At 57.4% G+C, this 16749-nt stretch overlaps 2 protein-coding genes across 3 annotated transcripts; one reads left to right on the forward strand and one right to left on the reverse strand.

Annotated features, from left to right (window-relative positions):
* The first annotated feature begins 4380 nt into the window (after positions 1 to 4380).
* MPDU1 (mannose-P-dolichol utilization defect 1) lies at positions 4381 to 7646 on the forward strand. Of its 2 annotated transcripts, none has more exons than XM_090055820.1 (7): positions 4381 to 4678; positions 5165 to 5230; positions 5322 to 5454; positions 5803 to 5888; positions 6011 to 6129; positions 6230 to 6340; positions 7373 to 7646. In XM_090055820.1, exons 1-7 carry the CDS (start codon positions 4588 to 4590, stop codon positions 7418 to 7420), a joined length of 654 nt encoding a protein of 217 aa, XP_089911946.1. In that variant the 5' UTR covers positions 4381 to 4587; the 3' UTR covers positions 7421 to 7646. The 2 variants fall into 2 exon arrangements, with proteins under 2 accessions (XP_089911946.1, XP_089911945.1); XM_090055819.1 differs by having other exon boundaries at positions 4387 to 4678; positions 7301 to 7646.
* Positions 7647 to 7785: 139 nt separating this feature from the next.
* CD68 (CD68 molecule) lies at positions 7786 to 14664 on the reverse strand. Its single transcript, XM_090055711.1, has 6 exons — positions 11670 to 14664; positions 10144 to 10661; positions 9791 to 9910; positions 9331 to 9403; positions 9029 to 9199; positions 7786 to 8545 (listed from the first exon to the last, which is right to left on the reverse strand). Exons 1-6 carry the CDS (start codon positions 11812 to 11814, stop codon positions 8223 to 8225), a joined length of 1350 nt encoding a protein of 449 aa, XP_089911837.1. The 5' UTR covers positions 11815 to 14664; the 3' UTR covers positions 7786 to 8222.
* Between the last annotated feature and the right edge of the window lie 2085 nt (positions 14665 to 16749).

Below are 16749 nucleotides of genomic sequence, written 5' to 3' on the forward strand. Positions count from 1 at the left end.
GGAGGACAGGAAGTCGCTTGGATCAGGGGCTCCAGGGAGCCGGGACACCTGGGTTCTATCCTGGCTCAGGGAGTAGGAATAGGGGCAGGATCACGGCCTGGGGACTCGGACGCCTGAGTTCTATCCAAGGGGATGGGGTCCAGGGATAAGAGGCTCTAGGAACCTGGATGAGAAGTGGGGGGGGGGGTGTTACAGTTTGGGAAGGGGCCTGGGAGCCTGTGCACCTGGGGTCCATCAGCTAAGGGACAGGAGGTGGGGGTGGAACAGGGCAGGGGTCAGGAACCCGGATGCCTGGGTTCTATCCTCAGCTAAGGGCTGGTGGGTAGGAACCCCCCCACCCCGGCTCAGTCCCTGAGGGTTCTCAGCAAGGCCTCACGGATCTGCCCGGCAGCCCCTGCCTCGGAGGCCCGTTCCTCGTCCTCGTCCTGCTCCTCCTCCTCCTCCTGCTCCTCCTCTTCCTCCGGGAACCAGCGGGGCTGGAAGGGGTCACCGTGGGCCTCGCAGACGTTGTGCAGGGTGCAGCAGGCGGCAATGAGCGTGGGCAGGAAGGCCACGTCGGTATCATTGCGCTTCTGCAGGCACCGCCACCGGCCCCGCAAGCGCCCAAAGGCCACACCAGCCACAGTGCGGGCGGCCGCCGTGTACTCGTTGAACCGCCTTCGGGCCGGCGTCAGCTCCCCAGCCCGGTATGGCCTCATGAGCCAAGGCAGCAGTGGATACGAGGGGCCCCCCAGCAGGTAGACGGGGACCTGCACCCCGCTCAGCTCCCGGGCACCACTGGGGAACAGCACCCCCTCTTGGGCTCGCCGGTAGAGCTCAGAGCCCTGCAGCACCTGGGCATCCGAGACGCGGCCGGGGCAGCCCACATTGATGTCCCAGAAGCAGCCGCGGGAATCCACGGCAGCCTGGAGCACCACCGAGTGCCACCCGCGGCGGTTGTAGTAGCCGGCGGCGTTCTCGTTGGGTGCCCGGATGGGGACGTGCAGGGAGCCCAGCACGCCAGCCATCTGGGGCAGGGTGAAGCCGGCTGCTTCAGGGGTCTCAGGTGCTGCCACGTAGGCGGGCGTGAGGAGCCCCACCACGGCCTCGCAGACATCGCGCAGGATCTTGCAGACAGTGGAGCGGGATACGCCGAATTGCTGCTCCACGGCCCGGTACTCGGTGCAGGCGCCCAGGCGCCACAGGGTCATGGCCAGGCGCACCTCCACAGGGATGGCACGGCGCATGTTGGTGTCCTGGCGCTGGATGGCACCCCGCAGGCGCCCGCAGAGGTAGTCGAAGGTGGCTGGGCCCAGGCGGAAGTTCTCAGCCCACTCCCAGGGGGTGAAGGCTTTGGCACGCACCAAGTCCCAGAAGGCCGAGCTTCTTGCCTTGCTCCACAGGCGTCGCTCCCGCAGGAGCAGGGGAAGGCCAGAGCTACTGCCACCCCCGCGGGCCTGCCCAGTGGTCGGGGGCCGGGCCAGGAGGTGGCCGAGCCAGAGCGTGGCGAAGCGTTGGCAGGAGCGGGCCCAGGCCTGGTGGCGCCGGGCAGCACGCCGGCGCCGGGCAGCCTCCCGCAGGCGCCGCCCACGCTGGAGCCGCACGTAGTAGAGCAGACAGAGGGCCACAGCCCCCTGGCTCAGGGCGGGTAAGGCAGGAGAGGGCAGAGGGCAAGATGGCGGCGCTGGGGCAGCCATCTTGGTTGGCCAGAGTGTGGTCAAGGGGGGGGGGCCGCCACGGCGCATGCGTGCGGGAGGGGAGAGGCGGGCAAAACACCCGCCTGAGGAGACGGGAAAGGGAATCTGCGCATGCGCGCCCTCTTGAGGCGAGGGTGAAGTGGGCGTGCGCATACGCGCGCTTCTGAGGGGGGAGTGAGAAACATCAGTCTGAGCTGGACGGGCGTCTTGCGCATGCGCGCCAGGCTGAAGAGGAAAAAAAAAAGGAGATCTTTGTGCATGTGCTGTAGGGCGGGAGCAGCTGCGCGCCAGCAACAAAGCGGAGTCTACGCATGGGCAATCTCCTGAGTTTAAGATGGAGGGATCTGCGCGTGCACCTGAGCGGGAAGGCGGGACTGTGCATGCGGTGTAGAGGGGGAAGAGCGGCTCCTGTGGAATGGAGACGGAAGTGGCCTCAGCTACCGTTTTCCAACACTGTGGAGGTGCTGGTGCCGGTGCCGGTGCCGCAGCCGCACTTGCTGCCGGAGACGTGCTTCGACGAGCTCTTCTCCGCTTCCACCTGCTGCAATGAGTCCCGGGCTGGGGTGGGGTAGCGCCCGCGAGGACTTCCCCCACTCCCGTCAGGGCGCAGCCGCCGCCATGTTGTGGCGGGGCGGAATTCCCGTGTCGACGTAGGGGCCAATGGAGGGAAGGGAGGAAGTTGCCACTAGTCTTTCCTAGTCCTGTTGTAAGCGGGGGGACTCCATTTCCCAGCAGCTTTACGCGTGGCTTCCTGGGAAGGGGAGAAGAGCCCGGGCTCCCCGCAGCACCGCTCGTGCTGGCGTCCCCTGCAGGATCAGCGCCCGGAGCTCGAGGAGGGGGACCTGCACACTGAACTAGCTCAGCGACTAGGTATGTGGAGCCGCGGCCAGTTTGTGGGCGGGGGTGCTTTAGTAGGTATTATGGGGGAAGTACAGGGAGTGGGGCAGTGTGTAGGGTTAGGGGGACAGCCCTGGGGAGATGAGAAGTGACTCACCTGTTGGATGGTCTTCCCCTCCCCCCCAGGTTGTCAATAGATACAGCAATCTCAGTATGGATGTAAAGCTAGATAATGTCAGTCTTGGGCTGCGGTGGCAGGGGGGTGGGGAACCAAATGCCTGGGTTTCCCCCTGGTTCAGGGCCTGGGTGCTAGGGATCCCACCTGGGTCAGTCTTTGGGCTCAGGGTGCAGACGCTTGGGTTCCCTCCTGGGTGTGGACCTTGTTGGTGTTACTGGGCATAACCTTAGGTAACTTAGAGGGATGGAAGACCACAAGTGTTGATAAAGCCCCTTTGCTTTAGGCCCAGGCGAGCCAGGGCCCTCTCCCCCTTTTGAACCTTTGTAACCTTTTTTTGTAACCTTTTTTTTGAACTCTTGTAACCTTCTGTAATACTGGAAAACAGGATGAGTAGCAAGCAAGCTGAAACTTTCTAAAAACTGTTGTTTGTGGAATGCAAGGGCACTGCTCAGAGAGAGAAGGGAGGAGGAAAAGGGGAGGCGGGGGGCCAGCTAGTGGAAAACTACTACAGAAAATGACCAGGGTATAAATATACACTGTTGCAGGGCTAGGGGCACAGAATTTGAGACCATACTACAGTTTCCCTGTGCCTTTTACTTGAGCTCAAATAAACTCTGTCTACTTCTCCCCCCAGTGTGTTTATTTGGCGCAAAGCACACCGGGCAACAAACCCAATTGTTGCTTCCCTCGAGCACCTTGTGCCAGCAACAACCTGGTGGGTTACAACTCAGAGCCTGAATGCTTGGGTTGTCTTGGGGTGGGGGCCTGGATGCCTGCGGGGACTACAGCCAGCCAGCTCTGGGGTGGGGGTGGCTGGGTAGAGATGTAGCCCAGGCTACACTTCCCCTCCCAGAGAACTGAAGTGTGTAGGCTCCCTGCCCCTATATTCTTCCCCCCCCCCCCCCGCCCCAGAACCCAGGCATCTGGATGTCTGGGTTCTCTAGGTGGGCTGCCCGTCCACCATCAGGCTTCCTTTCATCCCCCTAGGTAGATTTCTTCAATCTTCTTTTCTACAAGAGGCTGCAAACCAAACGATGGGGTGAGGTGTTGGATCAAGAACGCGAGTGCAGTGGGGGGCACCTTGTGGGGAGCTGGGAGTCTGGACACCTGGGTTCTCTGGGTGATAACAGCATAAAAAATGGAGGGGGGGTCGGGTTCAGCAGGTGACTGCAGTAGATCTACCCTTCCCCTCCTCCGGAAGTGGTTGTATTCTGGACACTCAGGGTGGAGCCAAAGCTGGGAGATGGGGACTGATGGCTGTAGTACCTCCCACAGGTGGATATATTCCAAAAGAAACTCCTGCTTATCCCCACAAAGGACCATTGGGCCCTGGTGTTTGTAGCCATGTGGAGTAGGTGTATCAACTGCTTTGACTCACTGAATAGCAATAGGAACAGCTGCTGCCTGCAGGTGCCCTGGAGGAGGGGGGGAGCTAATCCTGCCCCAGATTCCCCAGCCCTCGTTCTTGGGGGCCAGGATTAGCTCCCGCCCCACCCCCGTGAGCCCACCCTCTACATTCAAGAAGATGGGGGGCGGAGCCTGTGGGCCTGCCCCTCCCCTCCCCTCCCCCCTTTCTATCCCTTTCAGCCGCTAGGGAGAAGTGGGTGGGACTAGGGCTCGAACAACGGCTACGACTGGAGGATGGCGGAAGACCTTTTTTAATAGTAATACTTTTTTTTATAATGTGACTTCTTAATAATAATGATTCTAACATAAGATGATATATATTTTTGTTGTTTTGGATGGGGACAGGAATAAACTCTTTGTCTCTGGAGCCCGTGTGTGTGTGTGTGTGTGTGTGTGTGTATGGGAGCAACTGGGTGGGGGCTCCGCACATGCGCTGTACAGCGGCTTGCGAAATGGAGGCGGAAGTGGCCCTAGCCCCCACTTTCCAACATGGCGGAGGCGGTGCGGGGGTTGCTGGTGCCCCACTTGCTGCCTGAGCGGTGCTTCGACGAGCTCTTCCTCCACTTCCACTTGCTGCACAGTGAGCTCCGCTCCCCGCCCCCACCTGGCGCCAGGCTGGGGCGGTCGCTGGACGGGCAGGCGGGCGGCCTTCTTCCTTCAGTGCGCCGCAGCCGCCATGTTGGTGCAGGGCACAAGCGCTTCATTAGCAACTCAACAGCCATCTTGGCGCTGATCGGAAGTGTGGCCGGAAGTCCCTTTGGGGACCATGCGAGGGAGGGGCGGAAGTGCCCCTAAATGGAAGGGGGGAAGGTCTTTGGAGGGGCAGGGGTGAGACCACGCATCCTCATCTCTTACAGTTTCGATCCCCAAAATCTACTGAAGCCCAGGAAGGTTTTTTTTTTGGGGGGGGGGGGAGGGATATGGGCATTGGGGACAGTCGTGTCCCCTCCCGCCCCCCCCGGCTTGGGTGGGGGCTTATGGGGTACCAGAGTAAGGGGGTGGTGTACCTTGGGTGGTGGGAGCACGTGTCTCATGGGCTGATCCCTCTGTCCCTTAACTCCCCCAGTTCCATGTCTCAAGATCCTGGTCAGCAAAGTCCTGGGCTATGGTATCGTCGTGGGGTCTGTGATGGGTGAGGACCTTTGGCCCTGGGGTAGCAGGGTGGGAATGGGGCTGGGGGGTGTTCACCCCCCACACCAACCCTCTCCCCCTCCTACTTGCAGTGAAGCTGCCCCAAGTGTTCAAGATCCTGGGGGCACGGAGTGCCGAGGGGCTGAGCTTCCAGGCTGTCCTGCTGGAGTTGCTGGCGCTGACTGGGACCATGGCCTACAGCATTGTGCACCACTTCCCCTTCAGGTGAGGTGCAGGCATGCCCGGAAGCCTGGGTTCTTACTCAGGAGGAACCATCTCCCAGCCGACAGAGCGGAGAAACTGAGTCGCCCTCAGCTGCGTTTGTCGGACTGAGCAATCTGGTCAGTGGAGGGGGAAAACTGAGTCACAAGCAAAGAGAGAGGCCACATGGGGCTTTATTCTTTGCTGGTTCTGGGTCCCAGCGTAAGTCTGGGGGTGGGATGGATGGGAGCCTGGACATGTGGGTTCTTACTCAGCTCTGGGGTGCCAGGAGCCTGGACACCTGGGTTCCCTGGGGCCTGGTAGGTAAAAGCAGGGGGCCTCACTACCCCCCCCCTTTTCCCTGTCCCTTAGCGCCTGGGGTGAAGCGCTCTTCCTCGCCCTACAGACAGTGACCATTGGCTTCCTCATCCAGCACTTCGGGGGATGCACAGGGAAGGGTGAGTTGGGGGGGTGGTGCTGGGACGGGGGGGGTCTCTGCTGGAGGGGAGCATGCGGGGAGGTGGTGGGGCCTCTGCTGAGGGAGCGGGGCCTCTTACCTTCCCCCCTCCCCCCCCCCAAGGTGTGGCCTTCCTGGCTGTGTACTCCTTGGCACTGGCACTGCTTCTGTCCCCACTCCCACCCTCAGCCCTCATCACCTTGCTGCAGGCCTTCAACCTCCCCGCCATTATTGTCAGCCGGGTAAGGCTAGCCCCAATCTGGGCCTGATCCTGGGGGTGGGAGATAAGGTGAGATGAAGGCTTGTGTGAATCTTTTCCCTCTCCCTCTTGCCCCCCCACAGCTAATCCAGGCAACCACCAACTACCGCAATGGGCACACGGGGCAGCTCTCAGCTGTCACCGTCCTGTTGCTGTTCACCGGCAGCCTTGCCCGGATCTTCACCTCTGTGCAGGTCTGTCCTCCTGTGATCCTCTGGTAGTTTCCCATAATGCTTCTGGGCCCAGGGGCAGCTTCAGCCTTCCCACAATGCCCCTAGGCATTAGTTTCACCTTGTGAGGTGGCCTAGAGGACTCAACCTCTTACTGGGGGTCACAGCCTTCCCAGCAGGGGTCAAAGGGTACATTTTTGGGTGGGGAGCTTAAGGTGAGTGGTGTTATTTCCCATGATGCTTTGCGGTTTCCAGCCTTGCCACACATTTTGAGGGGGTTGGGACTGGGATTGCTTACCTATAATCCTCTAGGAGCGTCTCTACTCTCTCTCCCAGTTCCCTCAGTCTCTGTGCTGGGTGAGACCTGATCAACTCTTGTCACATAGGGCTCAGGCTGCTTTCCCACAATACCCTGTGCTCCTCCCCCCCATAGCCTCTGGAGTGGCAGGCCCTGAGCTAAGACCTGGCCAACTCATAGTACATGGGTGTGCAGAGCAGGGGTCTGTCCTTTTCCCACTGTCCTGGGGCCTAGCTCAGCCCCACTGGGGGACAGAAGGGAAGGCAGGGGAGAACACAGGCATCCGGGCCCCCACCCCCTGCTCTCACCCTGCAGGCCCCCTCCCAAAGAACCCAGGCAGCCACTGCCTGAGACCTGATGCACTCATGCCATACCAGGGGTCACATGAATTTTCCAGAGTGCCCTAGGGCCCATCCTAGGAGGCCTTGCCTGAGACCAAGCACACTCATGCCTAATTGGCAGGGGGTGGGGGAAGGTGGTCATGTGATTCCCTCCCCCCCTCCCCCGGGGCCCAGCTTGGTCTCCCCCAACTCTCCAGACTGGGCTAAGACCTGACACACTTATGTCCTGTTGCCTTCTCACAACTCCCTGCCCTGGGCCTAGACCTGTGTGTGTGTGGGGGGGGGGGTGTCGGGTCATCATGCTCCTTGTCCCCTCATACCTGTTTTTTCCACACACCCCCCCAGGAGACTGGGGACTTGTTGGTGGCACTGACTTATGTGGTCTCATCCATCTGCAATGGGGTCATCACTGCACAGCTCCTCTACTACTGGCATGTCCCAGGCCAGGGCAAGAAGCAGCGGTAGGACCCCCCCCTGCCATGGGGGGCGGGGCAGGGATAAGCCAAGCCCCTATTACAGAGGGGCAGAGGAGGAGGTGTATGAGCAGAGAAACCCCCAGTACTGGGGTAAGGAGCTGCTTCTGTGTCTTGAATTGTGCCCCCCTTCTCTGTAACTGCTCCCCTATGACTGTAACTGCTCCCCCTGGCTAGAATTGCCCCAAGTGGGGTGAATTAAATGCTGAGAACACTCATATCTGCCCCAGTGTGGTTAGGGAGTTGGGGTGAGAACCCAGGTGCCTGGAGGCTGAGCCTCCCCCAGGTGTCCAGGCCCCCAGCCTCCTCTCACCTCCCAGAGGACCCAGGTATTCATGCCCCCAGCCACCCCACTCACCCCCATACCTCTGTGTCCCACCCCAGAGCTGGCTGCAGGGTAGCAGTTGGGTTTGGCAAGGGGCTTCTACTAGAGGCCTCCCTCTTTCCCAGTGCCCTGCCCTCTGGGGGGGTGGGGGCAAAATCAGGTCCAGACATCCTGTAACTCTACCAAGAGCTTTATTAAACCATGAAAATGCAAACCCCACCCCCACCCCAAGCCCTGATTAGGTACCCCCTCCTCTGCCATTATTGGCCCTATCAACTAGTCAAATACCCAGCCATTCACTCTGAACTCTAATAAAGGCTCCTGGTTGGGGTTTGTTGGAGGGGGAGGGAATGAACTGCCCTCTCTGGCACCCCCTTGGCCTGGACCCCTCCACTCCTTGGAGCCAAGATGTACCCTACAGTCTAATGTGTCTGTTGACTCTGGACCATAATGACGACCTGGGCAGGGTTTAACCAGTTCTACCGCAATAATTACCCCCATCACTCCTGCTTCTCGACCCCCCCCCCTTCCCCCTCCCACCTGCAGCAAGGGCAAGGGCAAGGGCCATGTAGTGGCTATTAAGTCTGATAACACTGGCTGGATGCATCTCAGTGGGGGGTGTATGGACGAGCAGGTCCCACCCTGCTGGGTCCCTCAGAGGGGCTGGTAGCCCCCCCCGCCTGCGGTGCCGCCCCACCAGGTAGGCGATGATGACTATGAGGATGAGGACGATGAGGACAACAGCCACCACGATGGGCACCACCAGGCTGTGGTCAGCAGGGCAGTGCACAGCTGAGAGGGAGGGGTCAGTATGAGGGGATGGGACCCAGGTGTCTGGGTGCCCAGTGCCCAATTTCCCCCCAAAGAACCCATGTATCTGGGCCCCCACTGGTACCCCTCTATAGACCCCACTTCCCCCAAAAAAACCCAGGCCTTCAGGCTCCCAGGAGTACCTGCCTATAGACCCCATTCTCCCCCCCACCTCAGAGAACCCAGGCATCTGGGCTTCTAGCCCCATTCCCCTTCCCTCCCACAGAGTCTGGGCTCCCAGTCCCCCTGCTCTAACCCCCGGCACCCTTCCCTTCTCTTCCCCCCACTCCTCCCTATACTAATCAGTTAGGCTCCCAGCCACTGCCCCCCACCTAGAGACCCCAGGCATCTGCTCCCCTGCCCCTCCCCCTCTTCCCAGCAAGAACCCAGGTGCCTTGGCCTCCAGGGCCTCCTGCTGTAGAGGGGAGAAGGGACCCATGTGGGCGCTGAGGGAGGGGGACTCACCATCCCCGAAGGCACCCCCATGGGGCAGGGTGAAGGCTTGGGCGCGCTCCTGCAGGGCATCGAGGCTCAGTGTTGTGCTCAGTACCAGGCTGCGGTTGCCACAGGCATAGCAGTGCCCCAGGGAGGCCTCCAGGTCTCGCAGGCTGGCGTTGTCAGCCCTGAAGTGCTCCTCTGCAGGGGGGAGGCAGGGGTCGGGTGACCCAGGTGTCTGGGCACCTATTATCCCCCTGCCCCCACTTTCCAGCCCTGCCCCCTCCCCTCCCCTCCCAGAGAACCCAGGCACCCGGGCCCCTGTCTCCCACCTGTGGCCTTGGGGAACTGGACCATGAGGCTGGTTTTGACTCCGCTGAGGTAGAAAATGCCCCGTGTCTGATTCTGGGGGGGGGGCAAGAAGACCGTTATTGCCCTGGCCCCTTGTGGGACCCACCAAATTGCCCCCCACCAGCTCAGTGCCACCTCTGGGACTGCCCCCCCCCAACCCCTTCCACTTCAGCAACTCTAAGTCATTGGTAAGGTCCAGATTGAATGCCTCCATTTATGCCCACCTAGAATCGGTGTCTTCTGCTGGACCCTGTAACTGCCCCCTCCAGCCAGATGTCCCCTGCTGCCCCCCTAGCTCAGCACCCCCACAAGTCATCAGGAGGGGCTACAGTTAACACCTCAATTTGTTCCCAAGTAGAGTCAGTGCCCCCTGCTGGATCCCCCTACCAGCCAGATGCCCAGTTCTGCATTGCCCCCAACCAACGCCCCCCCCGCTGGTACCTTGCGGAAGGTGAACTGCAGGAAGCCTTCAGGGAAGGTCAAGTTCATGACGGCCATGTCCTTTTGACAGAAGCCCGAGGCCTTGGTGCAGTTGGGCAGGACTGTGAAGGTGCCCCAGAGCTGTGGCGGAGGGGCAGGTGGTGGGTTTGGGGCGAAGAACCCAGGTGTCCAGGCTCCCAGATCTCCCCATCCTGGAGCCAGGGCGCTGTTCTCATCTCCAGCCCCCTCCCCACTTGGAGAACCCAGACGTTCCCGCTCCCACATCCCCACGTCCCAGCATCAAGGAGTCATAGATGCTCCCGATCTCACCGCCTGACCCCCTCCCTGCCTGGCATACCCAGGCATCTGGGTACCTGCTGCTTGCCCTGGGCAGTGTAGCGGACCCGCAGCTGCAGCCCAGCCTCCAGCCGTAGGCAGGGCTCTGACCCATTGTTGACCCGGTAGTCGCCCAGGGGCACTTGTGGTGGTGCTGTGGGCTGTGGGGTGGGCGGGATCCGTGTGGGCAGAGTCGTGTGGTTGGTAGGGTGCAGGGTCGTGGTGTGGTTGGTAGGGTGCAGGGTCGTGGTGTGGTTGGTAGGGTGCGGGGTCGTGGTGTGGTTGGTAGGGTGCGGGGTCGTGGTGTGGTTGGTAGGGTGCGGGGTCGTGGTGTGGTTGGTAGGGTGCAGGGTCGTGGTGTGGTTGGTAGGGTGCGGGGTCGGTGTCTTGGTAAACGCAGGCGCCAGTGTCGCCGACTTCTTCCAGGGCCAAGGCAGGGCACAGTCCTTGCACTCCAGGCCTGGGCCCGCCATGGGACCCAGGTGTCTGGGCTGCTCCCATCCCTGTGTCACCTCTGAGCGGGGAGGTCCGTCCTGGCGCTCAGCTGTGAAGCAGCCTGGGGAGGGAGGGGAGATGGAGAGGAGCAGGGATGATGCTGTGTTTAGAGGTTTCAGAGTGTCCTGGCATTAGGTTCCAGAGTTAACAGCTAATTAGAGCCTTGTTATAATGAGCCAGTACCAGTGCTCCCCCAGTTGTTTCCCCCACTTCTCCATTTAAATACTACCCCCCCACCTAATATCCTCTGCATTCTCCACATCCACCATTATTAGGCTTCAGAGTTAATGATCAATTAGAACTCTCTTGTAATGAGCCAGTATCAGTTCTCCCCAAATCCACCCCCAATCCCCTCACAACGTAAATACCCGCCACCCAAAAGGAATTCCCTGCCCCCATTCACACACCCCCATCATTAGGGTCCAGAGTCAACGCAAGGTTAATAGTATTCCAGTCCCCAATTGCCCCAAAAAAGCCAGGGCCTTGTGTCAAAATTCCCCATTTCAGCCTTTTTCCCCCCCCATTTCCAGGCATAAAGCGGTATTCTACAGGGAAAGCCTGTTTTCAACCCCCAAATCCAGAGATTTTTGGGGCTAATAGCAGGCTTTCTAAAAATCCCTTTGTCCAGAAAATGCCACATTCCTATGGGGAGCTTTTCCCTCCTGGTTTTTGAGGGGCAAATGGCATTTGTCAGGCCAGAAAAAGATGATTTCCATCTCACTGGGACTCTTTGGAGATGGGGGAATTCCCTATAAGGCACCAAAATAGGCCATTTTTGGCCCAAAATGTGGCGCTTTCAGTCCCGAGAGCCCGTCTGCCTGTGGACTTTGATCCAGGAAAAGTTATTGTGGGGGGGGGAGGGCAGTAATCTGGATGCCTGGGTTCTCTGGGAGGGGAGGGTTGTGAGAATCCCAGCTGCCTGGGTCCTTCGAGGGGACGGGGGCACTGGGTGTCTAGGTTCTGTGGGTGGGGAGCGGGGTCAGATATCTTACAGCAGGTGTAGCCAGGAGCTGGGACACCTGGGTTCTGGGAGGGGAAAAGGGGTCGCTCCCCCGCCCCCCGTACTAACCCACTGCCCCAGCCAGGCAGAGCCCGGTGAGGATCCAGGCTGGGGTCCTCATGGTGCCCGTCCGTCCGCCTGTCTCTGTCCCGCCGTCTCCTGATAGCAGAAAGGAAACGAAACGAAACCTTTCCCCAGCTTCAAACCCAGGCATCCGGGCCCCCCGCCCCTGTGAACTCAGATAGCGCCCGGCCCTGTCACGCAGCAGGCAATGGCGCAACCAGCGCCTGGTTCTGGGGTGGGGCCTGCGTGCTTGGGGAGGGCAGCCAGCTCTTGGGGGGGGGGGCTGGGTAGAACACTGCCCCCCCCCACCAGCCCCTGATACTCTCCAGAAGTGGGGTGAGAGCTGGGCCTCTGGGCTTGCTACTTTAATCCACCAATTGCCACACCCCCCCCAGAGAGCACAGGCTCCCAGCCCCTCCTACTCGTAACCTGCCCCATCACCCCTCTGGCCATTGCTAGGTTTCAGAGTCAACAGCCAGGCTGGACTTGGGTTATCATGGGCCAGAATCGGTGCCCCTCACCATTCTCATGCCCCGCCCAACCCGTTCTCCATTTAAATGCTCCATCCACGCCAGAGATAAGACCCTGCCCCCATTTTCCCCACCTGCCATTATTAGTGGGTAGAGTTAATGTCGCCAGCTGGATCCAGTGCTACCTGGCCAGTATTAGTATCAGGTGTCCAGGCTAAGCTGTGTGCAGGTGGCTGGGTGTAACGGGTCTGAGCTATGGCCATCTCTGGGGTGGGGGTGGCTGCATTTAAGAGATCTGAGGGTGCTGATGGCTAGCTCTGGGGTGGGGGATGGCTCAGTAGAACAGGCCCCCCCCCCCGGGATATGAGTCGGCGCTTTCACTTCCTCCTATGCCCACTGAGTCAGGCCAAGACTGCTGGCCCGTGACCTTCTTGTGACAACCCTCATGGCCCGTGGGGGATGGATGCCTGGGTTTGCTGCTGCCTTCTGCTTGTCCTTTGCTTCAGTTTCCCTCTCCTGGGGGAGAAGGGCCGTGCCCAGGTTGAGGTGAGTGTGAGTGTGTGCGTGTGTGTATGTGTGTGTAGACTTAGTAATGTGACACCCCCCCAGGTCTTTTACAGAGGAGAGGGCCTAGCTGTGGAACCCAGGCAGCCAGGGCTGGGTGCCAGCTGAGTGAATGGGTGCCCCAGACAGCTGGGTCACGTGTGTGGACCTGTGCCCTGGACACCTGGGTTGTGTGCGTGCACCTGCCCCCTGGATGCCTGGCTCATGTGTGTGCACACCTGCACCCTCCAACACCTGGATTCCACCTCTAGGCCTTCTCCCTGCTCTAGGCCCTTGTCCCTTTATTTTTGCTACTCTGGGTGCCTGTGGTCCTTGCACATAGGGCTACTGGGAGTGGGGGGGGTACGCCTGGAGCCCCTGCAGCCCAGGGGCCCTGAGCGCAGGCTAGGAGTTGGGGGGGCGGGTCCAAAGTGCCCCACAACCAGTCCCAGGGAGCCCCCCCATCGAGACAAAACACATGGGAGGCTGAGGCACATGTGCTGTGAACTGCTGCCAAGCCGCTCATGCGGCCTACTGTTGCAAGAGCACGGTCTTCAGCCCCCAACAGGGCAGGCCTGGTAGGACAGGCCCGGGGGGGACGTGTGTGCAGCTTGGAGGCCTGCAGCCCTGCGGCACATGCAGACGGTTTCCCATTGGCCCGCGGCGCAGGCAATTCAAGCAAGGTGGGGCAAAACCCAGAAGTGGAGCACCACGTGCTTCTCTTAGTGTAAATTATTTGTGCTGTGCGAGCGGCAACACGTGTGCAAATTTAGCTGTAATGGCATTTTGCCCTGCATGTACATTTACTTTATACACACACACACACACACACACACGTATGTATATTTGCATATATGCAAGCGTATGTACACATAGCTGTATGTATAATTGTGTGGTTATGTGTTTACATTGACACATATACATCTAGTATATAAATGCACTGGCACACATTTACACATATGCAAAATAGTGCATGTATTACAATTGTATTTGAGTATGCAAATGTAGTTATGCACACTCACAGAATTATACAGAGTTGTACATATCATGTAATTGTATGCATATACAATTTCATGCACATACTTATACCATTGCATGTATGGTGTACATGCGTGCACATATAACTACATGTACATGAACGCAGATCTATGTGCATATATTTGCATACATAGAATTATGGAACTATAATTGTATAGAATGAATGAGTGTATAATGTACACGTACACAAACATGCATGCACATACATACCTGCACAGTAGCAATGCATGGACGGTGCACAGGGATGTGTTGGTGCCCCCCTGCAATAGCTGCGATTACCATTCTGGGGCCCACCCCCAGTCACCCATGTAACTGTACATGTGTACACATATGCAGACATGCATACCCAGCCCCTACACTGCCGATGTGAAGCAAACTGGCTCCCAGCCCCAGGTCTGGGACACTTGGATCCTCGTCCCTGCCTTCTCCTATGTGCTACAGAGGAGGTAACAGCTATAGGCAAGCCCAGGGCACACATGCATGTGCTTGGGTGTGTGCATCTCATGTACATGAGTGTATAGCTGTGTTAAAACACACATATACTTTATCAATAAATCCAACTCTCAAAAAAAAAAAAAAAAAAAAAAAAAAAAAAAAAAACCCACAAGACTCCTGATTTCCAAATCAAATTACTTGACTCATCAGCTCCTGGTGGAGATCAGATCTTGGGATTTTGTTCTTTTGGCATGTGCAGTGAGTGGCCATTTGGGAAGGCTGTGGAGGGGAAACAAGTAGGGGGGAGATGGAAGGGGGAGCACACCAAAGCCCCCATGAAGGAGGGCATGGGGTGAATGGGGCCCTGGGAGTCATGGCAGAGCTATGGGAAGTCATCTGTCCATGCTGGTGTCTGCCCTATTCCCAAGCTGCAGTCCCTAACCCACAGTACCCCACATCCTGTCAAGGTGTGCAAGGCCCCCCCCCCCCCCCCCACACCTTCACAAATATCCCATCCCCCCCTTTCCAAAAATAACATCTCATGATTTACATTGCAAATCTTGATTTTTTAAGTTAGTCTCCCCTTTGACAAGGCAGTTGGCCCGACTGCATTATCAGTATCTAGCCTGGAGAGGAAAGGGTATAAATTTGGGGGGGGGGGGGGGGTGGTGGTGTCTCTGTGCGCATGCGTGAGCATACACCCACCCACCACTATGCAATTGTCAACTACTTATACAAGCACCTATATATCTGTACACACACCTACACCCCCTCTATTGATGCAATATGCCTGTCAATAGGAAAATATAAAACCTGTTTGTGCTTCTGTGCCCACCTCTACCTCCTCAGCCATGTCTCCCTGTGTGCACATGACTGACTCATGTTGGCATCCCATAGGTCGAGGCAAGGCTTCACTGACTGCAAGACTAAGTTTTGAGGATGATGGTGAAAACTGCTAAGACCCACGTGACCACTGCATAGGTAAGAGGTAGCATGCATGTTACCTCATTCTCACAGGGGAGACCATGTGCACCAGCTCATAAGATATAAGCCCACACATACCAGCTTTCATACAGAAGGGCTCACACACATGCTGAATCTCACCAGAAGGGTAGCACGTGTGCCAGTTTTCATGGGATGGGACTACACATGGCAGCTCACACAGAATACAAGAGGAGCACCTGTGTGTCCACTCTCCCATATCTCCACTGCTGTTCTACCTACTCTAATTTCTGCCTAGCAGCAGCTCTGACTTTTCACTTCACTCTCTCCCCCTTCCCACTTCATCCTTTCAGTTGTGGTCTCTGGCCCCTTGTAGACAGCCCTACCATAGGCCACATATTGAATACTCTCATCTGGTACCTGTGTTGGAATGGGGGGTAGGAACACTTGCCCCCCCAGGAGACAAGAGAATATAGAGAACTGGATTGGAATAAGGATACAGGCCTGGATTGAGAGAGCAGCAATGAAGGGAAGAGAGCACAGAGAAACCACTAGTAGCAACAGGCCAGGACACCTCCAGGCAGCAGCTTTGTCCAAGTCTGTGGGTAGGGGTGCAGGATGCACCTGCTGGCCCTCAGGGTTTCACTCAATGGTTCTGCATGGTAGAAGTCTATAGGCTGCCAGGAAAACTGCATTGTGACTAGGGGACTCAGACACTGCCCTCCTGTGGGGGAGGCTGTATATCACACTGGAGAAATAGAAACACGAGGAGCATGGCATAAAAATACTAGGTAAAACAATAAACTGAAGTAGGAAGAGGAAGAGTGGAGATCAAGAAATAACAGGAGCAAACATAGCATACCAAGATCACAAAGTAGCAATACTGAATTAGATATAGAGAGAGATCAAGAAATGGTAATGAAAAATAAATAAAATAAAAATAATAGTGCTTGGATACAGCATCTGATAAAAAGCAGAAAGAAAGTGTTGTAGACGCTATAGCCAAAAGCATGATGCATCATCAGATAGAAAGCAGAGGCTATTTCTGTCCCTTCTGCTGTATATGCAAGAGAACCTGCTGTGGATAGAAACACCAAGAGAAATGGTGAGGAATTCCTGGATGGATAGATTAAAAAAGAGGAATAGCAACAGCAAGACTGAACTGGCAGGAATGTAATTGGGATGGTCACCACATTGCTCTATTAGACCTGCAAAAACAAGCTGGAGTAGGTAGGAACAGCGCAAGAGACAGTGACAGAAACAGAAGAAAACAAGGTGCTAGGTATTGCAAGAGATGAACACCGATGGAACAATGGAGGCATAGACGTAGCAACAGACAACAAAATAGCCAAGAGGTAGAAATAACAAGGAGCAGCAAGAGGACAGTTAGCAGAGAACCAGCAATAGTGAGAAATGGGACAGAAGTGGATGCCAAGAAACAGCGAGAGCTGGACGAACAGCCAGAGAGCAAGAGCTGGATAGTTATGGAAGAACAGCTGCAGCAAAACACTGGTAGTGTCAGGTGCTGCAATGGGATGCAATACACTTGGTAGAAAATGGAGGGGATAGAAACAGCAGCAGAGAAAGACAGATACTGAGAAATATCAGACAGCTACTGCGGTAGGAAGGACAGGGTGCTGAAGAAATAGGGATGAAAC

Source organism: Crocodylus siamensis, chromosome 6 (assembly GCF_052110815.1).
Source record: "Crocodylus siamensis isolate JL-2025a chromosome 6, ASM5211081v1, whole genome shotgun sequence".
NCBI classification, from domain to species: Eukaryota; Metazoa; Chordata; order Crocodylia; family Crocodylidae; genus Crocodylus; species Crocodylus siamensis.